The sequence below is a fragment of the Galeopterus variegatus genome, unplaced genomic scaffold (genome assembly GCF_000696425.1).
Source record: "Galeopterus variegatus unplaced genomic scaffold, G_variegatus-3.0.2 Scaffold42, whole genome shotgun sequence".
Taxonomy (NCBI): Eukaryota; Metazoa; Chordata; class Mammalia; order Dermoptera; family Cynocephalidae; genus Galeopterus; species Galeopterus variegatus.
Genome location: NW_007726153.1, coordinates 1,043,864 through 1,068,690, shown reverse-complemented (window position 1 = coordinate 1,068,690; position 24,827 = coordinate 1,043,864). Strand labels below are relative to the sequence as shown.

Sequence of the window (24,827 nt, the reverse complement as noted above, 5' to 3'; positions counted from 1 at the left end):
AAAATCAATGCAGTTTGCTGAATTTGGAAATTGTGTCTTTTTCGCATATAACTTATATCTCTGACCTCATTTATAAAGTATTGACATCAGTTCTCAAGCCACTAAATTTTTTTCTTCAAGAAGAAACCCGTACAAAAGAAGAGAAATACAGTATTTTCCATACACATTTGGAAAGCTCTAAATGTTCTAACATTCTAAAAGTTCATGATTTCAAATGCTGAGTACTTAGGCGAGTAGCACTGGTTTAATGCATGGGGTTTGTTTTTGTCTATGTTTTTTAATACTGAAGCCTCTAAAACGTTCCCAAACAAAAAATTCTGAAGGCCTGAAATTTAGACTACGACAATAATTAAGAAAATGCGGAAAGGGCACTGGTTGATTTTTAAAAACTATTTTAATACAAGATTAATAGCAATTTTCTATCCAAATCAGAAATGAAAAATCTTAACCGAAATAATATTCATTTGACAGTCACATAAAATTTTAGTTTTGATTGGTGCACACATTTATCCTGCACATATATTATGTATATGCACACAGAGACCTCACTATTATGCCATCCTTAGGTGTTTTTCCATGGAAGTACCTCATTACAAGGCAATGCCAAAGATTCTAGTAACTACTCAACTTTGAATGAAGTTCTTAATGTCTCCATGCTAGGCTGAGTCCATTCTAAAGCAAATCATGATACAGCAAGTCTCCAGAATGCATACAAATCAATACTCTATTTGTATAAGTTGGCCTAAAACTAAACACAGGCTAATGTCTCCACCAAGGAGGAACACATCGCAAATTTATAAGTTATGGTCTCCTTTACTCTTCTGTTGGCAAAGCTATTTTTTTTTTTTTTTTAAATTACAAGTCAGGTCTGTTAGTGACTAAGTAAATGAAAATGAGTTTGAATTTCTGCAAGTTTTGAATAAGTCAAAACTTGCATTTGCTAACACTTCTATCCTTAATCAAACCATGTGATAACTAGCCTTGCAAAGAAAAGTAATAAAATAATCACAACTCAGGAATTTGCTAAGTTTTATTCCTCCTTGAGACTTTAGTTGGTGTTCAGTCTATAGCCAAAACACATATGTAATGGCAAAAGAATTAAAGTAGGCTAATGTCTGCAGCAGGATATAAATTAAATATCAGGGTTCTGCATCCAATAATATTTTCAATGTGTTTAATTTAAAGAATGTTACTTTGATAACTATTACTCCTTGTTGATGAATAATAGTGTTTTTCAGTGTAGACAAAATAGTATTTTCTATCCCTTACATATAAAGCAGATGATACAAGTTAGTTATCTTATCTGGTTAAATCACTGTAAGGGAGTCATATTTCTAGTGCTAACCATGTTGTATGATGGCTGTGAGCAAAGTACTAACTTGGCCCTCATTAAAATGACAGAAAGTTGTCATGGTTGTCCTTCAGTACAGAACCACGAACAGAGCTCTTATTCATAAATTTGCAATTCATGCTTCTCTGCTAAAGACTTTAGCCTCTGTTTAGCTTTTGTTGTGACATATACAAAGTATAATATACATCAATTACAGACGTGTATTTCTGTTAGAAAAATACATATTATAACTAAAGAACATGTAAATAGAGGCACTTCAATAAGCTAAGTGTTTGCAGTTATGAGCATCACCCACCAATTTCTAGTGTCTGATTTCAGTGAGCCCATTTCTCTCTACTCATAACAGAAGTTATGACGTGACTACAGAGTTTAGGGGACATCAGAGCAAATGAGGGCAGGTCATGAAAAATAACGGAGCATCAACACATCCCTTATCACTGTGCTGAAATGAGAAAAATTAATTTGGGGGGGTTCCATAATACTTACTGAAATGGGGTAACTAGATTAAACTAAATCCCTTAGGGAAAGAAAAAATTCTCATGTTTAATTAGTCTGAAAATCACATGACATTGTAGTATGATGATAAAAACCAGGAAGTACAAGGTGAATAGTATTTTGACCACATCCATGCAGGATGACTGATATTGTGGCATCATTAACTGATAGTCATTTCAGCTCTCTGCCTGGCTCATGTGATCACTGTATCTCATCAGTAGGAACAATATTAATAATGAAGGTGTTAAAACAATTGAAGCAGGCCTTTATATATTATCTGTATGTTTAGTACGTACAAAACGTGGGGTCACATTCATTTATATAATGTGTATTCATACACATGCACACAACCTTTTGGGGGTGAAAGCACAGGAAAAACAAGGCATCCTGATCTATTTCATAGAAGATAATGCAGAAATATTTTAAAAAGAAAGACTTGGAGTTTAAAGCCATAAAAACAAGTTATTACTCAAATATTCTGGAAAATCAAGTTTGATACAAGTTGTATTGCACCTTAATTATTGGAGAAAGACAATACTGATTTCTGAACAAACAATGAAATGAGCAACATAAATGATTGGTCCTTCACAGAAATGTTTTATGTGTAATTGGTGATAGGAAGCCCAAGTTCGGCAGTCAAATGGATGGTTTTCTAGAAGTAGGTAATGCTGAATTAGATTAAGTGTTAATTTCATTAAGATTTAAATGAAAGGATGCCACAAAGTCTCTCAGAATCCTACATGTCATATTTCATTAGGCATAAAGTAGCAATAAATGCTTGTAAATACTTTTTGTTTTGCAAAAGTGCTCAAATATACTTAATACTATTGTGCCGCATGTGTTCTACTTAAATGTGATGACTAAATCAATAACTAATTTTAATTTTGATGAGAATAGAGATAGAAAAATACCATTTACATGTCAATACTGTCAATGAGTTAGTTAAAATGTGACTGGCATACTATGGTGTCTTGAAACATTACTTTACTCCAGATGCATCATAAAAACCAAGAGACATGTGGATAGCCAACTGCATTCATAAAGCCCCAGTTTGGTTTATTTTGCTTTGCTCTGTCAGGGGGAGCATAGGGCCTGGCTTTGGCATACCTGGTCTATAGGTTAGGTTGTGGCTCTAACTTTGCCTCTTGAGTTAGGTCATTTACCTAAGTGCCAAGCAGGAATCCTAGGCCGAAGGTTTTTTATATGAAAGCAATGGTTTTTCGTGAATAACATTCTTTACACGTACACTTTCCATCACCAGTGAAGTCCTGCACACCCATGGTTCATCCCATGAACTCGGTACAGCTTCGAGCACCCAGGACAAAGCATGCTCATGTGAAAAGGGTGTGCTCTGGTAAACTTTTAATAAATGGACAGTTAGATACGTAAAAAGTTCTCTTTCTTGATTCTTGATGCTCACAGATCATTGAGGAATCCCTTCTCTGAGCAGCACAAAACAAGAAGAGCTGGTTGACAAAACATTTTTGTTACAAAGGTGTGTCAACCCTGAGCTTGGAATTAAGAAGTTAAAATCTGTGATTTATATATATAGATATAAAAATAGATGATCATACTAAGACTAAAAAAGTGAAAGAAATCTCCATGTCAATACTATATATATTTTTTGTCTTGACTTTTTTTGTTGTTGTTGTGAGTTATTTTGTAAGAGAATGCCCTTGTGATGGAAAAACCAATTGACACAAAGCAAATAGTTAAAGATGAAAACTCACATATGGATCTAATCGTTTATCAATTCAGTAAAAGAACTCTTTCTTTGGGAGGGTAATGAGCACAGGGGCAGAAACATCTAATTAATGTCAAACCTGTGGCAAAAGCAGAGATTATATCAGTGAAGATTATTTTCAATTGAAACTCTTGAGGATGAATTGATGGGTGTGTCTACTAAAAACTGAAGATGAAGGAAGAAAATGTGTGCCAATTGTGTACAATGGACAGACATTAAGAGAATTAAGAAAAATGTGCCATTACTGAAATTGAAATAGGGTGGGTGAGAGAGAGGTGCTGAGTTGCAGTAATTTTTGCTCTCATATTAAAGATGGAATTCTAAATTTAGTATCAGTACCTCCAAATCAATTTGATGTTGTGTGGTTAGAGTGCAAGATGATATGTCCAAGACAATGATGTATTTTCACTACATTTAAAAAAATTTCAAGTTTTCTCCCCATAAGCCTTTTGTAAACCCGATTTGTCACAGAAAAGCTTACACTGGGAGTTGGCTGTCAATGCTAAACTGATAGCATTAACATTGCTTTATTTTTCTCTCCTATCTGCTGCTTTGTTAAAAATGCAGTTATCTTGGGTTTGGCCTGATTTTACAAGAAAAGTTTTTTTCTTCCTATCTTTTTTTTTTTCTTTAATGGGAAAAAAAAACTCACAACGTGAGATTCCTTTACTTCTGCAGCATAAAAGCAAATGAAGGTAAGAAAACCTCCCGGTACGAAAGATTTGAATAAGAATTCTCACTAGAATAAACAAGGTCCCCACAGACAGCTGAAGGGAAGAGGAGGCAGTTCAGCCTGGCACCCGGTACTCTTTGGGAAAACAAAACGGGAGGCAGGTCGCAGTACTGCTCTCTTCTCATAGAAAACGGTCAGTTTTTGTGGCATGGTCCATTGTCCAAGTATGTAAGAAAAGAAGTGAGTTGGCCATTCAAATAGCTAAAATGCAGTTTTATCTGACCCAAAACCAGGATTATCTGCACAGTCTCTGCAATGCCAGGGCAGTGCAGATGAGAAGCCACGAGAGCAGGGAGTCGCTCATCCGGGCTGCAGAAGAGTCCACTTCTCTCCGATCAGGATCAACTGCAGGGGCCTCTGTGGTGACAAACTCAAACTCCGTGGGGCACACGTCATCCATGCACCCACTGCCACTCCCTGAGCCGCTGGATTCATCACCTGGTGTGGAAAGATTGAAAAAGAAAGTTGGACGACAAACCGGGAAAGAGTGGAGGCAAAGAACATGACAGATATGGGCTTGGTGGTGGCTGCGGGGATCTTTCCATCCAAGGGTCCCCCACCTCACCCCTACAGGTTTGTGTTTAATGGGCAGGTTTGCGGTGGGTGGGTGGACTGTACAGAAAGAGGTGATGGAAACACAGTATTAATTGAACGTGTGAACCCCAGACCCAATGGGAGGCCACACCTTCCGTGGTGGCATTAGAAAGATATTTCTTCTTCTGGCCAATATTTAAATTACTTTAAGACATTCCATTCTTTGCTCTTTTTTGTAGCTCAGAGTTACTGTTCTCAGCAGATAGCATGCTTTTAAAAGGATTTTAAAAGAATATTTTAAAGGAAAGCATAGAAGAGGAAAACAAGCACTCTAAATAGGAAATTAGAGGAAGTAGGAAACTGAAGAATAGTGTGGAAGGCATATACTATTATTACTTTGGCTACGTTTTCCCACCTGTGTTCTCCTTCTAAGAACAAGGACGGACTTCATCTCAACCAGTCTCTCCCTTTAAAGGGGTTGACAAGCCATGGCCTGCTGCTTGTCTTTGTATGGCTCATAAAGATTGGTTCTTATATTTATAAGTGTTTGGAAAAAATCAAATGAAGGATAATATTTTGTGACATGTCAAAAGCGTATATGTGAAATGCAACTTTAAGTTTCTGTATATGAAGTTTATTGGAGCCCAGCCACACCTGATCATGCATGTATTATTTATAGCTACATTTACATTACAACAGCAGGGTGGGAGGGCTGTGATAGAGACCGTATGGCCCCTAAAGCCCAACATATTTAGTATCTAGCCCTTTACAGAAGAAGTTCACCATTCCCTGCTCGAAGTCAGTGCCCATGCAGCATATGGTCTTAGGGGGCGACTTCCCTCCTTGGCCAGCATGCCTTCTTGGCCTGCTCTATTCCCATCTCTCACTGCTTGGTTCTTCTGCTTTGACAAATCCTGTCTCTCAGACCTGGTCCCAGATCAGGCTCCATCAGTTACTAGTGATGTAATCCCACCTGGGATTCTATCATGTATTTGCTGATGCATCTCTTTCTCCAGAATGTACACTGAGAATGTAGAGACTTTGTATGTACTGCTCATGTCTGTATTTCTATGGCCTTTAATGGTCCCTGACATATAGCAGGCACTCAATAAGTACTCGTTAAATAAATAAATGTGCCTTGGGCAGTTTACTCAACTTCTGTCAGTTTCCTCCTCTAAACAAATACGGATGATGACATTTTCCTTGCAGAGTGGCTGTAAAGACAGCTCCCAAACCCAGTGCTGTCAGTGACGCCTGATGGAAAAACATGGATCCTACAGCAAAGGCCACCTAGAATTTAATCTGATGGTTTTAATTTAAATGAACTAGGGCAAGCCAGTTGGCCTCGCTGAGTTGTTTCCTCACCTGTAAAAATGAGAGTAGTAATATCTATTTCATAGAATTGTTATGGGGAAATATGTTCCCAGGAGGACTCAAGAAACTGTAAGCTTTGGAATGACATTTCCTACTTCTCCTGCTTGCCTGGTGATTCCAACCAATAGCCTTAAACTCCTCCCTGCTGGCCTGAAATGGTTATGCACTTTGAGTTGCTCCCGAGAGTGGCACCACCTCGGCTGCTGGATGCTACTTAGGTACAGCCAAGGTAATGCAGGGACTCTTCTAACATCCCCTTGAATGAGAAAGACACAACGTTGCACATTTTTTTTAGATGGTGTGTTTAAATAACAGATGAGATCACTTGAATATACTATTAAGGTGCTTAACATTTTCTCTGATTTATCTTCAGTGGCCTTTACAAGGGGGAAAATGCCCATTAATTAAATTCAGAGATATCAGAACTGCTAAGGGAATTGTTCTGTACACCAGTATCATGAACAAGAAGTAATATAACCTTTACAATGATATTATTAAAGTGATTTAGAATATTAAAAATGTGGAAAGCAAATAATGACAGGAGATGTGGGCTAGGAAAAATAATGGCCCCAAATCTTTCTGAAGAGGAATCACAAATGCAGGTATTTAAGGGGTGCGATGGGTGACTTGAGAAATGTCAGAGGCCGTAAGCGTGATGATGGCTGTCAGATGTGATAATGGTTTATATGATAGACACTATCCTAAAATAGAGAGCCAAGTTTGGTGCTTTTGATAGAGCTAAAGGATGCTCTTAACTGTCGATTTTTATTTTCTTCTGAGGGAAAATGGAGCTAGATCTCTGCCTCCCGGACACTCCCTGAGCTTTGCAGATTGACATGTGTCTAACCTCTTTAGGTCAGAGAGGAGAGAGAAGAAACAAGGCCAACGTCAACTAATTCTGATGTATATTGAATTATTCATTCCAGCAGTCAATGTCCAGATAATAAAGTGTTTTATTAAATGGAGAAGACAGAGGGATGAAATGAGAGGAGCGAGGCTAAGTAACGAGCACAGGCAAAGCAACAAAGGCTAAAACCTTGTGTAATATTCTCTTCTGAAGAGGAGAGGAGAGGTTTTGCTAAAAGGAGGAGGGCTAATGGGATGATTTTGAGAAATTTTACAGCAATGAAGTCTGTCAGGTTAGTAATTATCCAATGTTTAGAAAATTAATTTTTGAGTTCTTTAAAATGGAATAAAGCACTACTAATTTTCTGCAGAGGATAACTCCGTAGGATGATGGTTAAAACTTAGATGACTTAATGTCTTCCATCTGTAACTTGTTTCTTTCTATCTCATTAATTCAAGCTCACAAGCATCATCTTTTGCTTCGGTGACCAAATTACAGAATCACTGACAACTTCACATCTTATGTTCAAGAATTCTTTTCCTGGGAACTCCCTTTTAATGGTACACACTTTAAAAAAACCCCAGAAAAACACAACAAAAACACTAACCCTACTATAGTTAGTTTCAGGTCAATATTCACTTAATCATCCCTCAAATCACTTCTAATGCTTTTGTGATCCTTAATAAAATAGTCATGTGTAATACTGCACCAGCATTTTACTATTTCTCCCAATATTTCAGCTATAAATGTTACAGTTCATGTATGTGCACAACTGGACACAGAGAGAAATAATGCAGTAGAACACACTCACTACCCACCAGACACTGTCTTAGCTCCTATATATATCACCTCAAATGAGCCTCCCAACAGCCCCTTAGGTGGAGATGCTTCCTATTCTATAGCAGAGGACCCTGGGACTCAAGAAGTAGAGTAATTTGTACAAGGCCCCAGTTCATAAGTGATAAGATTGGGATTCTAGCCCATGTTTGTCTGGGCAATCTACAGAACATTCCTTTGGTGGTTCTGGGGGTAAGGGGCAGGGGTTGGGGTAGACATAAATGTTGATGGGGAAAGGAGAAAATAAAAACTTTAATTTGTTGTTTTATCATTAATGGGTCAACTGGTAGATGAAATTCAATTTTCGCTTCGATGTGGCTGAATGTAACCCACGGAAACTATTCCTTAAGACCAGTTGTGATCTTAGTAGTATCCTAAGTTTTGTGGATCAGAACTCTCTGTCCAAAAGCCTATGAACAGGAAAGAATGAGACAAAATTAAAGAAGCATATTGAAGAAAGACTACGATATAATCTTCTATAACCGTTCTTTACTCTGGGAGTGACTGGTACGGGTCAAGATCTTCTTACTTGTGTCCTGGAAGTTGACGTCATTGCCGTTGTATGCATTCTTCAGTTTGTTGGTCATCACACGCAGAGCCATGATCTGCTGTCGGATGAAAGTGTCAGGCCGCGTGATGTCCACGTCCACCTCGGGATTGTTGATCTGGTTAGTCAGCCCGTCATTCATGATCTCGGGCAGGTACCTGCAAGGCAGAGGGGCAGGGAATAGAGAAGGGCAGGACAGCAGGAACCCACATTCTGCCATGCTGTCTCTAACAGCGAGCCCAGACACCTGCCAAAGACTGGATTTAGTTATGGAAAACTTCCCCAAAGGTAAAAAGAAGGAATACATTTTCTCAGAAGGGGATGTGGCTCAAATGGTTTCTGACCAGTTTTTTTAAATGGCACTGAATTCTTAGGTAGGCTTGCCTACAGATGCTAAACTGGGGACCTATAGAAATCATTACTTAAAATTAACTGCTCTTTCCTCCTTCCATCCCAAATGTTACATAACTCAAGTCGAGGACTCGACAGCTTCCTCAGTTCTCCTATTAATTTTGGTAGTAAAGACTGGACTTATAATTTACAGATGAGCTGAGAGTTTTCTTGAATGAGGATGCTTTTTCTTAACTGAGAAGACCCTACCTCAGATTTTAATCAGAAGAAACTTCTGGATATTAAAAAAAAAAAAAATCTTTGGGATGTTTTAGGATTTACCATTGATTATTGGAATGTTTGAGTGACTATTAGGGTTTTCATTCTGTAATAGAATCTTGGGTTTAATTTGGTAGATTTACCAATATTCAGTAAAACAGAAAGGTAAAATCTAATGGTTTTGAGCTTCATATTTCTTTTAATTGTACCAAAATGTCCAGTCCTTCACAAATGGATAAGGAAAATGTGGTATATATACACAATGGATACTACTTAGCCATAAAAAAAGAATGAAATTCTGCCATTCATAGTAACATGGGTGAACTTGGAGAAAATTATGTTAAGTGAAATAAGCCAGGCACAGAAAGAGAAATGCTGCATGTCCTGTGGGAGCTAAGAAACAAAGAAAGAAAAAAAATGTAACAAAACATTGAACTTTCAGAAGGAGAGAACAGACTTATAGTTGGTGCAGGTGGGAAAGGGGTAGGGGGTAGGGAGGACAGGAGTAGCTGGGTAAGGGACACAGGAGGTAATTACCATTTGTAATGATGAACATGCTAATAATATTGATTTGATCATCACCTACTGTACACAAATGCCAATAGTTAACTCTGTACCCCATAAATATGTCTAAATAAAAATAATAACAGTAAAATAAAAAATTAAATTAAATTAAAAAACAAAAAAACCAAAATTGTCAGTCCTTCAACGTAAGCTGCCAAACTGCCTAGGTGTATTTCTACAAGTGGAGACTAAAGAACGTGGACACATGCTTGGTGCCCTCTCGGACTCCTTTTTACTTTCATGACCTGTCAATTTTCCTCCCTTCAAGGTGTCCCCCTTCTCTGGCAGAATCTACTGCCTGCATTCATCTTATGGTTGTCCCTCCTACAGGTGTTCCTTGTCCAGCACGCATTTTCCCATTTAAGTCCCAAATATCCTTACAGACCCAGGCCAGTTCTCACTTTCTCCTCAAGATATTTTCCAGCTTTCAGGAATCTGCCCACACATTTGTGGAGCTGCCAGGTTTAGATGGGTATTTTGTGCACTGCACAAAGTCGCCCCTCCGAGCCAAGGGAGTGAGTTGGTGCTGACACCCAGCCTCAGTTCTGTGGGCACCAAGCCATGCACCTGCAGGGCAACTGGTCACCCAAAGGGATGACTTTTTCTTTTTTTGGCAATCTTTTTATTTCAGAAAATTTCAGTGTATATAAAAGTAGAGATTATAACATAATGAACCCCTATGTTTCCATCTGGGTGCCTTTTTAAAATTCCTACAAAGGTGCTATATTTGTCTGTGTCCTGGTAAGAAACAGATGGTGCATTCAAAAGGGTAATAACAAGAGTTTAAAGAAGAATCTATTCACAAAGATGTGGACAAGGTTAAAGGAAACCAGCACAGAGTGGTAAAGTGCCCTGGGGCTGGCAGCAGGAGAAGGGGCCATAGGTGGAGAAGCTGTTACCAGAATGCACAAGAACTGAAACTGCAGAGAGGCACCAAATGACACATGACCTGACAAACCAAGGCCTGTCCCGGATGGAGCCAGAGGAAGGATACCCTGACCTCTTAGTCCCTCCCCCTGACCTCCAGCAGCTGCCTCCCATTGGCTGAGCCCAGTGGAAGCCAGTGGGCAAGGAAGCCCAGGTAATGGAGCTTGTAGAGGTCCTCCAGGGTACAGGCGAGGGTGAGGGGACGAGAGCGGATCTCCGGGAGGATCAGAACCTCCAGCACTGGCACCCTACAGGCTGGCGGCAGCCCTGCCTAACTGCTATTCCTGTTATTCTCCTGTGGCCTCTACCGTTGTTGCTCGAAAGCTGAAAAACTTTCTTGCCTCTATTTTGTCATTTCTATTTACATATTCTCATAGAATATCCTTATGCTTAAAATTCTTCCCCTTCCTGCAAGTCATTGTGCAAGTTTTGGAAACCGAAGGCTTTGCCCATCAGCCTCCAAAAGAAAAACTGCAGAGAGAAACTTTGATATTTAAGCCATTTTTCAGGTATGGAATCTTACGCATGATGTATTTGTGTGTGGATTGGTTTGCCCATTTTAAATCAGAGGTCTCCTGAATAAGCTCCAGGTTTTCTCTTCATCCATATCTTGAACAAAATCAACTTCACAATAGTCATTAAATAATGAATAATAAAACACACAGAGTGCATTGTAAATTCTTTCCCATGAAGCTTCAAGTATTTACTGCCCTAAAAAATACCCTAATTGAAATTTTTAAAAGCCACGAACCCATATATCTTTGTCTTTTCAGTAAAGCATAACTTTATTCCTGTTTTTTAATATATCTGGTATATAAATAAATTCTTGTTTGATTCTGAGATTGTCTTCCTGATATAACTTCTGAAATGTGACACTAGACTGACTTTAATTGACATGCAATTAAATGTGCCAGGCTCCATAGCTCTACCTAATTATTACAGCCCATTGGAATAAACAATAGCAAATGTGGGACCTCCTTTGCTGACAAAGGAGTTGAGAGGGGCTGAAAGGTGACGATTGATTCTGGTGTTGCTTCTCCACATTTTGGAAAATGACTCCAGCAGCGGTACCGATGCTGAGTCAGAGGCGGGCTTTACTTCTTTCTGATGCCGTGTGCACTGCATGGCTAGTGGAGACTCGTTTATCAGCAGCTCACTGCGACAGCTTACATGGGAATGCTACCCTTGGGAGTCTGAACATCCAGCAACAATAAGAGACTGCCAAGTAAACCCAGCCTCTAACTGTGCCTACTAATGCTCAGCCACTTATAATAAAAACAAGTAACAATGCGCCCGCATCCTCAAGAACCTTTTCTCCTTTTGGTGTATTCAAAGGGTGACTTTTCAGGCAATGTGGAAACTTAAATCTAAAGCAGTTGAAAAGGAAAATGCCATTTTGCTATTTCAGAGGTACATCCTGAGGCTGAATCTATGGATGTCCATTGTGCAGCCTGAATGACGGGGCTGTGAAAGCTCAGTTCAGCACCAGGATCTCATGGGCCCATGTTTTGTTGCTACTTGTGTTTGGTCTCTTTACAGAACGCTCATATCCTGCAAGAACAGCCACATCTTTGAGCCCACAATGCTCTTCCTTTTCTTAGATTTCACATAGCTGTTGGACATGACAGTGTTCTATTTTTGCACCATCATATCTGTGGGAGGCAGAGAAGGAGAATCTTGGCTCACGTAGCCCAGGCTGTATGCATGTTTACCTGGGGCAGGGAGAACCCAGAAGTGAGGGCAAATTGGAGAGTGGAACAGGGTGTTGTCACGTGCCGGTGCTTCATGCTGTGGCAGGTGGGTGGCACCCACCAACAGCCAAGCAGAGCTTCCCTATTTGGGTTGCCTTCTGTTTTACAAGAGCATGGCTAGGAGCTAAATCTTTGGCAGTTTTGCAGACTTGTTTTTCTTCCCATCTAATTTCAGATTGTTAATGTAGGCTTCCTTGATTACATCCGAACATTAAAGCTGGTTAGGGTGGAAGAGTCTCATGGGGATTTAGGGGAGGAGGCTGATCCATTCAGGATCCTGTGCAGTACCCTCATTGGCAAAGGGGCAGTTTCTGTCCCCTGAGAGACATTAAACACGACTCGTCCCGCAGAAGTTTCCCACCAGCCAACCACAGCACCTGCCATTCTCACCATCTGAAATCACTTCTTATAGTTGAGCCAATGCTTCCAGAAGGACCCTGTCAATATATGAAGGTGCTTGCTGATAGGAGAGGCCCGTTACCTTACCAGCATTCAGTCAGCACTTCCCAGGCCACGTTAATGCTGGTAGTTGTTCAGAGGTAAGGAGCTGCATATTGAGGGAAAGGGTCACACAACTCTCAAGATTTAATGGGACTAGAAGCTAGTCAAAGTCTGAGACAAGAGGTACCAGCAAGGGAGGTTAGCCCAGTGGTGCCCGGTGGGGTTAATGAGGGAGCTGAGGAAGAAAGGGGGTAAAAATGGGGTGCCTCGGTGCCGGCCCGAGTTTGTTCAGGTGCCTGGCACTTCCTCCTGCCTCAAGGCACAACTGGGAGAGCCAGGTGCAGGCAGCTCCAGTACCGTTGCCACAAATAAGCTCCTTTCAGTACATACCTCTGGAGCGATTCCTAATCCTAAACTACATATTCAGTCATCTTCAGCCTGCTTAAGAGTCTTACTGATTTAAGCAGAAGTCATGCTAATACAGATCCCAAATGCCTTATGAGCAGGCCTGAAATTTAAAAATCTACAGCATGTTTTCTTCAACCTGTTTGTTAGCAAAACTTCATCTGATCTGAAATGAAGCTAGTTATAGTCCTCATTCATCCCACTTAGTGTGAATATTAATAAATTTTGCTACAGAAATGCTAATGGGTTTGACTGTAGGTTGCAGCCCCAGACCTCACAGGGAGTATTCCATAATATACAGCATACTCACTGTGGTGATTTTCTAAAATCCAAAACACCCTGAATTCTGAGGTACACATGGTCTCCAGTGTCTCAAAGAAGGGATTGCAAAGAAGCTTTCTTAAAATCTAAGTCTTAAACTTCATGCACATTACAGATGGTGACTATTTAAAACAAACAACAAACAGAAAATAACAGGTGTTGGTAAGGATGTAGAGAAATTGGAGCCCTGTGCACTACTGATGAAAATGTGAAACAGCGCAGCTGCTGTAAAAAACAATACAGCAGTTCCTCAAAAAATTAAAAACAGAATTACCATATGGTCCAGCAATTCCACTCCTAGGTATATACCTCAAAGAATTAAAAGCAAGGAGTTGAACAGATACTTGTACATCTCTGTTCATAGCAGCATATTCATATTCATAATAGCAAAAAGGTGGAAGCAACCCAAGTGTCTATTGATAGAAGAATGGATAAACAAAATATGGTATATATGAACAATGGAAATATTATTCATGGAAGAAAATTTTTATACATGCTACAACGTGGGTGAACCTTGAGGACATTATGCTAAGTGAAATGTCAGTCACAAAAAGACATATTGGACATGGATGGTGGTGATGGTTGTGTGGCACTGTGGATGTTCTTAATGCCACAAAAATGGACACTATAAAATGATGAAAATGGTAAATTTTATGTTTGATATATCTTACCACAAATTTTAAAATTTAAGTTTTAAGTGTAGTTGTTCTAAAGTTCTTGATATAAATTACTTTTTTCTCTTGCCATTTTTCCTGGCTGGAAAGTAGTATTACTTAAAGTGTACTGTGACCTTATGCTTTAAGTGGATTTATAAATTCTTGAAGACTGTTAAGCTGGAGTTGTCTGTGGCATTGGGGACTTCATGAGATGTGATGCTGAGATATGGTTAAAGGCACATGAACTACATATGACCTGGGACACCTGAGTTCACTCTGTGACCCAGCAGTGTGACCATGGGCAAGTCATTTAGCTACTTTATATACTCACTATGCAATTCTAACATATTCTTAGGAACATTAAGTTGTTAACATGTCTCCTCCAAATGCCAAACTTGCTCCTTAGGAGTGGCTGTCAGAGTGGAATCTGGAGCTTTCAAGCCTGAATTCAGGTACAGAAGAACAATTTTTGCAGCTTTTCTCCAGCTGGTGGATGTGAGGCAGGAATGGATTTGGGAACTCTCTTGGAGAACACATAGCTCACTGGTTGCAGCAGGGAGCAGAAGCTAAATTCTTTAACTTGGCCTCTTAATTCACTGGCAGGAGCTTCCTAAATCCACCTTTTCTTGGTAGAATAGGAGTCGGCAAACTATTGAGTGGACGGAAAAGAAGACCCCACGAGCCAGTGTTCAGGGCCGCTGAGTTGTGGACTAGCAGCTGACTTGCAGCCATCTCTGTCTATAACATTTTTTACCACTTGCAGGAGGTTCACGCAGCTTCCTCTCCCCCAGGATGGTCAGGAGGGCTTCATGGGATCTTCCCCCACCCCAACTATGCCAGAAGAAGGGAAGTGGGCATTTTAGAATGCCAGGTTTGACAGTTGCCAGTTCTTTCCTTAGACAGAATTCCCACCTTCCCACAATGTTTGGCTTGGTATACAGTGAATTCTTTACAGTTCTTTAAAATACAGCTAGAGTACTTTGGGACACATTCCACAATCAGACTGAAATGACATTGTCCTGCCAGACCTGGCGAGTCACTGTCTTTGACAGATTTCTCATCCCCGTGCATCATTTCACCCTCCCTCTGTCTGCTCCAATGTCCTCAGTCATGACTTGCTATCTCCTTTGGTTAGTCAATCCACACAGGGCCTGGTGAGAGTGACTGATCTATTCTCGAGATTTTTCCACTTTTCCTATTTCTTACAATTTACTGTGTTTACCTCCTGGCCTCAGGAAGGATTTCCTTGGAGACACAATGTTTATGTGAGAATCAGGTGCCTTGAAACACAGCACAGGCTCCCTGCACGAGCTACATTTCCAATGGGTCCAATTAATCCTCGCCCTTCAGCCAACTCCTTGACCGCCGCCTCCTAGAAGGCATTTTAAAGAAAGGACACACTGACAGCTAAACACTGGCTTACAAGGAGAAAATTGGAAAATTATTTTTCCAGTTTTATTGGGGGAGAGAGGAGTCAGGAAATGACTGACTCAAGAGTCCTGCAGACTCTGAAATAATTTATGTGCTGGCAAGGTAACCCATGTGCAGGTACGACTTGGCTCTCACACCGGCTTTTATTTGCATTTTTTCTGCCTCATCTTATTGTCTCCTATATCGTCCTTTCCTTTTTAATCCCTATGAATTTAGAAAAAGGGTCCTCATGAAGAGAAAACAATGCTAAAGGAAGTTATAGACGATGTAGTTTAATATGGCTATGTCCTAAAAGCACAAAAATCTGCCTCTATATGAGCCAAAAGGTAAGAGCCTGTGTGAGCACGGCTAGGGCACTGTTTTTTCTTCTGCTGCTGCCTGACAAAATTCTAACCTGTGTATGTTAACCATATAAAAGTTTTATTTCCTTCCGAGCCTCTGCTTTCTTTCCTGCCTCCCATCTGATCATTACTCTCTAGCTCCTGAACGGACAGCTCACTCGGGCCACCGGCTGCCCAGAATGCCCTTCTCAGGGATGACTGATGGCCGCAGACGTCCTCCTAGGGTCTCTAGGTTCACCCAGGAACTTTAAGAGGCCTAGATTTGTAGCCTGCACCAGGAGTCTATAATTTTTTTTCCCGTTGGGCTTCTAGATTCTTATCGATTTTCTTCTGTAACTTACTAGCTTCCTTTCAATTCCTATTTGTCTGAGTTGACTGTCTCCTCCCGTTTACCCCTCACAAGTTGCGTTGGTGAGTGAGAAATGGGAGGTGCAGAAGTCATACCTGGGAACTCATCTTCACCCCGACTGAAGAGGCATCCTAGGCTGCCTTTCTCAGGTGACAGTCACTGCTGTGGACTGTACGGAAAACCCTTTATTAGCTCTTCCAATAGGTAGGATGTGACTCTGAGTACTAATCGTTACTGACTGAAGGAGTGGGTGCACACAGAAGAATGTGACAGAGGATTCTGATAGACACAGCAATCACAACAGTTCCTTGAACTTTCAAAAGGAGAGAAGGGAACTGAGGCCACCAGAGGAGAGAAAGGGGGAGGGGGAGGGGGTGAGCGAGAAATTGCTACAGGGCCGCAAGGAATGATCACACTGTGTAATGAGAAATATACTAATTATCCTGATTTGAACATCCCCTAGTGCATACAGGTATTGATATTCAATGCTGTACCCCACAGATATGTACAATCAATTATGCTTCAATTAAAACAAAAATCAAACACAGAGAAGCAGCAATGTCTGTTTTTTCAAAGACTTCACCACACAAGCTTGAGTTTATAAACTCCAGACCACAATGCTCTCAATCGATGCTAATAAGCATCTCTGTTCCCAATCACTTGTTGATAGATTTTTAATAAAATGAGGTTCTAGTTCTTTTATTTCATATAGGTGATAAGAATAACCTTTCTTTCTTTTTTCTTTTTCTTTTTTTTTTTTTAACAACAATTCCCAAACATTTAAAAAGGCTTATCATCTTAAAACCCATACTTCAGAAATGGGAAAAAGTAAGTTATCTGTGTTACAAATGGATTCTTCAACTTACAAAATAGTTTAGTAGAACTTCTTTAAATGAAAAAATTCTTTCATGTGTTTCTAGACCAATTAATATTTTGATGAGAAGAAAGCTTCAACTAAATTTAATTTGACAAATCTTTATTGATTATTAATTTGCTATACTAGTAAATATAAAGTTATAATATTAAGATTTTCTTTCAGTGGAAAAATAAAATAAATGGAATTAAAGAAAACTACAAATTATAGTTTTTCAATTGGAGCATAATTTGAGTCACAAATATTTGACAGCTTCATCTTTCTAATAATATACTCATTGAATAATAAAAGATACACCGTATTGGAAAAAATTCTGAAATGTTCCTGCAAATAATTTCATTACATTAAATTTGATCATTTCCCCACCTGCATAAAATCCTCCAATGGCTTCCCCTTGATCTCAGGATAAAATTCAAATCTGGCTTCTAAGTACTGACGTGGGTGCTTTTCCACCTCCGTGGTCCTTTCCTAACCCAACAATTCAGCAGTATGGTGCTTAAAGTTCCCAAACCCACTGAGCGCCCTCCAGCCATGGTGGCTTTTTTTTTTTTTTCCTTTTTGTCTTTTTTCGTGTCCGGCAACGGACCACAACCCTCAGTGTCGCGCCCGTACCGGACCGGGACCGGCAACGGGATTGCAACCCTCGGTGCTGCGCCCGCCCCTCGCTCAGCCAGTGAGCGGGAACTGGTCTGTATGTGGGATCCGAACCCTCGGCGGGAGCGCTGCCGCACCCCCAAGCGGCGCACTGTAGCAGTGCGCCACCGGGCCGGCCCCATGGTGGCTTTTTATGTGTTGGCTCCCACTACCCTATTACAGCACTTAATCTGCAGAGCATTGCCCAGTGCCTGGAACAGAGGCATGCTGAATAATGTTGCTGACACACTGAATGGACGATGTAGACCCTCAAAATCTTTTACAGAGCTAAGGATCTGTTTCTGACTTGGAAAGGGCAGTGCTTAGCTGTTGTTTATTTAGCAGACAGAGTATTGCCATCCAAAGAATACTGGGCTAGGATTTGGGAGATTCCCAGCTTTTATCGTGAATTGGTTAATCATGGACTAATCATTTACTCTGTCTGGGTTCTTCATTTGCACAAACAGGAACTTGGCCGAATCATCTTGGTCTCCTCTTGCCCTAACTTCAGTGGTCTTTATCCTCCCCATCATTTTTGGTGGGGTTTAGTCCCATCCTTTAACCCAACCCACGAACATTCCTTATACACTCAGCCCTCTGTATCAGAGAGTTCCACATCCATGGATTTAACCAACTGAGGATCAAAAATATTCGGGGAAAAAACAATGAACAATAAAAATACCAATAAAAACCAACGGGGTATAACAACTATTTAGGTAGCATTTACATTGCATTAGGTATTATAAGTAGTCTAGAAATGATTTAAAGTATACGGGAAGATGTGCGTAGGTTATATGCAGATACTATGCCATTTTATACAAGGGGCTTGAGCATCCGTGGAGTTTGGTATCCTTGGGGGGTCCTGGATCCAATCCCCTTTGGACACCAAGGGATGACTATATTTCCTTTTGTAAGAAATTGTGTATGTGCTTATACCCAGCAAGCTGTGTAACTATCCGTGGGAACGCAGTTCAAAATGTAACCTTCCTTCTAGCCAAGGCTGAAAAGTAAACACAGATGGGCAACAGAGCAGCTCGAAAAATCTAGCGCTTTATTCATTAGGCCATCTGGTCATCCCCTACAGTAGCTTTCTGTACAGTCATTAGGAAAAGACACATTAGAAGCTATTAATTCACAGCTGAATTTGCTGGCTAAAGGTCTCCTTGTTAAAAGGCCAGGCACTGGTAGAATACTAAGTCTTTCTGAGTAGCATGTTGTTAATATCATCCATTTCCTTCTGTACTCCATGATCTAAGATCTGGATATTGATGTTTTGGGCAACTTGAAATGGTCGCATCTCTTTCTGTAGGTGTCTCGATTTCACCTTGCTAAGTGTGCCCTGGTATGGTTATAGTATCGTTACCAACAGATGCTAAAAAAGTGCAACTCAGCAGTGTAAAAGGAAACACCAAAGAAGCACCTCACTTGCATGCCCTGCTTATCTTGCGCAGTTTCTTCTGAATTTAATAACCACATGCCTTCTTGTTACTTTTTGATCACAGCTGTTTCATATGCTTGAAATTGTCCAACAAGGACCCAGAATAGACTCCCCTCTCAGATTCTCCACCTGCTGGTCAATCCCCAAGGATTCCTTGAGTCCAATTCACCAGCTGCTTTACCCACCTGCAACCCCACTGATGAGGGCTCCAGCAGATTCCTCTCCTTGTGTCCTGCCCTGCTTGCCAACTCCCAACTAGTTTCTGCATCCAACTTCTCCACCCTATGAAAACCCAGGCCAAGCCCATATCTGGGCTGAATCTACACGTTCTGAAATTCCACATCAAGTGGCCGTAGCCCCAGTCAGCAGAGCAGAAGAATGAAACAGACCATCTCTGGGCAGGAGGTTCCGATGGGACTTTACAAGGTGGGGGGCCTATTGGAACCCTTCCCTGAGTATCCCTCAGATATTTTCTTTACCTTTCCAATGAACACTTTCATTTGTTTTGCCAAGGGTGAAAAAAATTTACAGTTGAACTTTTGTTTCCTGTTTAACTTGTGATGAAAAAAAAAAAAAAAAAGAGCCCTACAAATTTAACTGTGGATAAAAATAGCTCCACTATCTTAAAGTCATTAAGTGAACATAAAAGGCTTTTTGTGATCTCTGGGTATCTGCAACCTGGCATCTGTCACCATTCCTCCACCCTCATCCAGAGGCGAGGGCATCCAGAACAAGGATCCCATGCTTAATGGCACCTTAAGAATAAGTGCTCCCAGGTGCCCACCAAACCTGTCACTCGCAGCAGCTGTTGCTAAGTGACGACTTGCCCCTCCACGCTCGGTTGCTTTTTGTACATACAGGCCTGCAGCCTTGTGCCAGGAGAGTCTTCCCAGGCTGCATGTGCGACGCCACTGCTGTGAGAACCTCAAGTCACCCTCACCTGGCCTTGCTGTGCCCGTTCCAGCATTCCTCTTCGTTGGACGTGCCCGCTGTCACGCTCTCATCCTTGCAGATGGAGTAGGGTAGTGCCGACCAGACCTTTTTCGACAGCTTCAATTTCTCTTTTATGTCTGTGACCTGATCGAGAAAGCAAGGAAAGCGAGTGAATATTCTCCTTGGGCTTGGCCCGTTTCTACACAAGGACGTAACGCAGGTGAAGGTTACAGAACCTGTGATGTGCTGAGCACCAACTCTTTATTGGTTTTAACTGAGAGACACTGCCCTGCAGGGTTTATTGCCCAGGAAAGCCTCTCTTCCTCTTGCCTCAATCCTCCTCGGACTCTGGCAGAGGGTTCTGAGGTAATTGGCTTTTTGTTTTCCATCTTTTCCATCCTTCCACCCTTTGAGTTAACAACTTATGAAGCATCTCTCCTGGCTTTGGGTCCCTTTCCTGCTGAGAGTCCCTATTGCAAATGCCCTAAGTATATTCTTTAGAATTCATTTGCCTGGATGTCAGATAAATGCACCAAAATAACGCACCGAGAGATAAAACACTTTCCCAATGGATTACTTGTTTCTGCAAGAAATAAATATGCTCACTAATTCAGCTGCTGGTAACCTCTGCTGTAGTATAATTGACAGGCCCATACAGCACACACTTGGAGGGTGAGCAGTAAACCAAACCCGCTTAAAAATCTCTAGCACCAAAAGAGAAAAGTCATTCTAAATATCAGTAAGTGTAAAGTTTACAACCCTGTGGACAGATGGCGAGAAGTACCAGCATCCTTAGTGTTTTCAGGCTCAGCACTGACTTCTCTCATGTGGAAAGGGTACAGGGAGGAATTCAATACCACTTTGGCTCCACAATGAACATCCGTGATCATGCATGATCATGCAGTCACAGCCCCGATTACCTATTCTGTCTATGTAAACACTGGGAGAGTACATGGATGGTTGAAATTCATCTGTTATGGGTTGAATTGTTTTCACCCAGATGCATATGCTCAAGTCCTAACCTTCAGATCTTTAGAAAGTGACCTTATTTTAAGATTAGGCCTTCACGGAGATAAGGAAGTGACAGGTTATTGGAGTAGGCCCTAATCCAACATGACTGGTGTCCTTATACGAGGGTACTGCAAAAAGTCCATGGAAAGATTCACATCACCTTTTCTCTTTTTCCATGAACTTTCTGAAGTACCCTTGTAAAAAGGGGAAATGTGGACACAGAACTATGCATAGAGGGAGGACTATGAAGAAGATGTCGGTCTACAAGCCAAGGAGGGAGGCCCGGACGGATCCTTCCCTCACAGCCTTCAGGAGCAACCAACCCTGCTGACACCTGGATTTCAGACTTGGAGCCATCAGAACTGTGATATGTTACATTTGTGTTGTTCTAAGCCACTCAGTTTGTGATACTTTGTTACATAGCCCTAACAAACAAATACAGATGCAAAAAACACTGGGTGAACATTTTTTGGCAAACAGGGTATTACAGAATCCCAAAGTACCTCCCATGGATTACTTGTTAATTACAAAAGGAAAACCGGTAGTTTTACAGTGCAGAAACTTGGTGGGCCTCCCCCTTAACCAAGTGATCGAAGTCATGGGACAAATTGGTATTGTGAACCTCCTGATGTGGTGGGCCAGGAAGGACACATCCCTTAGGCAGCCACAAATTCATAACTTGAATCTAATCGGGAGGACATATCAGACAAATTCAAACTGAGGGACTCTCTAAAAACAGCTGGCCTGTACTCCTCAAGAATGTCAGTCATAAAAGACAAAAAATAAAAAAGGCCAAAAAGTTCTTCCAGATTAAGAATAAGAGATGTGACATCCAAGTGCAGCATGTGATTCTGGATTAAATGCTAGTTCATAAAAATAATCGCCATAAAGGACAGTATTGAGATAGTGGGCAAAATTTGTATACTGACTTTCTATTAGATAATAGTATTGTATCCACATTAAATTTCCTGAATATGAAATCATACCGTGGCAATGTAGGAGAAAGTCGTGTTCTTAGGAGACACAAGCTGAAGTATTTAGAATTAAAGGGGTAGGATTTCCACAACTTACTCTATAATGGTTCAATAATAATAAATAATAATCACCTACATGTATAGAAAAAGAGAGGGAGAAAGTGAATGTGGCAAGTTTTTATTAATTGTTGAATTTAAATAGAGAGTATACAGTTTTTCAAAAAATGCAATTTTTCATAAGTTAGAATTTTTTTCAAAATAAATGTGAGAAAAAAATCTCATATATTATTTGTCTGCATGGCATCCACTTTGGTGTCCCTAAAAGCTGCTTATTTTCATCCTTCTCAACACAAACCCCAGAGGGGAAAAATGAGCAGTACATGTTCATGTCTAGTCCAAGAAACAATCACCATACTCAGGACTGAAATACTGTCAGGTTCATTCTGTCTCAAAATAAAGCACAGCACTTTCATACTGTGGGAATCTAAACCAGATATACATATGTTGACACTCAGAGAAAAAAAAATTCCTTGATGTCCCACAGCTATTTCCTCTTTAAATATTTGCAAAATTTAACTGTAAATGATGGGCTACTCACTCTTTAAATCAAAGTCAAGCATCATCTCCTTCAAGGCACATTCTCTTGTCCCCAGGTTAGATTTAGGTTAAACTTTCTGAGTGGTACAGTGCCCTGTTGATGACTCTGAAGTACTGATCAATCCAAATTCTAATAATTGGCATACTTTTCTCATTCTCTTTTAGACTATGTGCTTTTTGATGGCAAGGATAGGTGGTAATTTGTTTTTATCTTCAGTGCTTAGTATGGGTTTGGTGACTCATCATCCCACATTGTCTGGAACTTATGGGATTCCAGGATGCTGAATTACCAATGCTACACCCGGAAAGTCCCTGGTAAACTAGGATAAGTCAGTCATACAAGTCTTAGCACACAGTAGGTGCTCAACAAATGTTGAGTGGGATAATGGGATTAGTTGTGCCATTCTGTTATGAAGTCATAGACAATATTACTAATACTAAATAGATGGGATCACAATAATGTGTGTTCTTCATCCCAAAAAGTGTGGGAGGAGACTATGGAGTTGTATTTGGCTAAGCAAGGAGCCCTTCATGATGACGGGCATGTGGATCTTCTCTGATTGTTCACCGCAGCACGTTTTATAATCAGGACATGTTCACTCTGGCATTTCAGTAGCTGTACATTTTCATTGTGCAATTGAAGGAGATAACAGCAAAGGAGCAGTGAGAAATGTAAATGCTATTTTAACATTCTGCACAGAAACATTGGCCAATTCACCTCCAGACTGTGACGGTGAGGCCAACAGTTGGAAAAATGGACACTCTTAGCCCCTGGAAAAGAACATGCCTTTGATTCCAATGTATGTCTGAATGATTGCAGTTTATTTTTCAGTATTTGAAAAGCTTTTCAATTCTTATGCCACTTAGAAATATTTTTTCACTTATTTATTTTTTTAAATTTCTGAATAATATGTGTCACTGCTTTTCTGTAGCTCTAGACCTGAAGGTTTTTGGTTTTTTTTCCTGGAAACTTAAGTGCAGAGCTGTGAGCTTAGCTTTATGTTAACAAGTACTCTTAGTACAAACATAGCACTGACAGTAACAGTGAGCCCTAATTCATTAATAACACAAACCCGATGGGAACAAAGACCTGGGGTTAAATACAAAATTTATAACACTTTCCTTTGTCTGCTTCCCAACAGAGCTATTCTAAGACAAGTTAACTCTGACCGATACTTGCAAGTGGTATTTACCATTGGCTTAATACTATGTTAGTAATATTGTAATATTAGTAATACCTAAGTATTAATTCTTTTTTCATCGATGCCATTGATAGGCTCTGAAAGTTAAACAACTGCTGTTACGTCACAGGCATCTGATCTAAATATATACTGTTGGGGTTCACAGGGAAAACACGAGCTTTCTTTTAGGACTTATCAAGAGTTTGTTCTGATTTCTGACAATTTCAGCTACTGGCTTCAGTAGAGACATATGATGTCAGTGTAAAGCCTGCCAAACGGTTCATACATACTTGGCTCTATAGGAAGGTAGCAGCACCACTCATACCTACCCGTGCACAACTGTAAGATTAGACACAAGAGGGAGAAAGTTGATGAGGTGTCATGATTGCTAAACACAAAGAGATGAGCGAAAACAAAGAGCAGAAAGAAGGACCATCCAAGCACTTTTATCTGAAAACTTCACTCAAGTAATCTTGTCCCAAATATCTAATCTGAATCTCAAGTTTTTGACTTAACAACTTGCAGTTTACAGGAAATAACACCATAAATAAATGATCAGACACATCCAGTGAATGAGATATTATACAGGACAACTGGCATCAACTCTTCAAAGGACGGCAAGTAAATCAATCCATCAATCAATCAATCAATCAATTGATAAAGGCAGGAAGACTTCTAGATGAAAAGAAACTCCAAAAACATAACAACCAAATGCTAAGTGTAGACTTTAACTAATCCTGGATTTGGAGTTAGCGACCCAGCTATAAGAGAAAGTTTTGAGATAATTGGGGAATTTTGACTACAGAATAGATAGTAGTTGATATTACTGAGTTACTCTTAACTTTCTTACATGTGATTAGAATATTGTGGCTGCATAGGAGACAGTCCTTGCTTTTAGGAGATTCATGCTGAGATACTTACGGATAAAG

The 24,827-nt window shown here is 40.3% G+C and overlaps 1 protein-coding gene across 1 annotated transcript in view; it reads right to left on the bottom strand.

Moving 5' to 3' along the window:
* Positions 1–375: 375 nt before the first annotated feature.
* GPC6 (glypican 6) overlaps positions 376–24,827 on the bottom strand; it is a 962,025-nt gene continuing 937,573 nt past the window's right edge. Inside the window, exons 10-12 of the mRNA XM_008571554.1 lie at positions 20,143–20,279; positions 8,445–8,620; positions 376–4,761 (exon numbers count right to left, since the gene is read on the bottom strand). Coding sequence (XP_008569776.1) covers positions 4,559–4,761; positions 8,445–8,620; positions 20,143–20,279 — 516 coding nt within the window. The 3' untranslated portion in view covers positions 376–4,558. The remainder of the gene's footprint in view (positions 4,762–8,444; positions 8,621–20,142; positions 20,280–24,827) is intronic.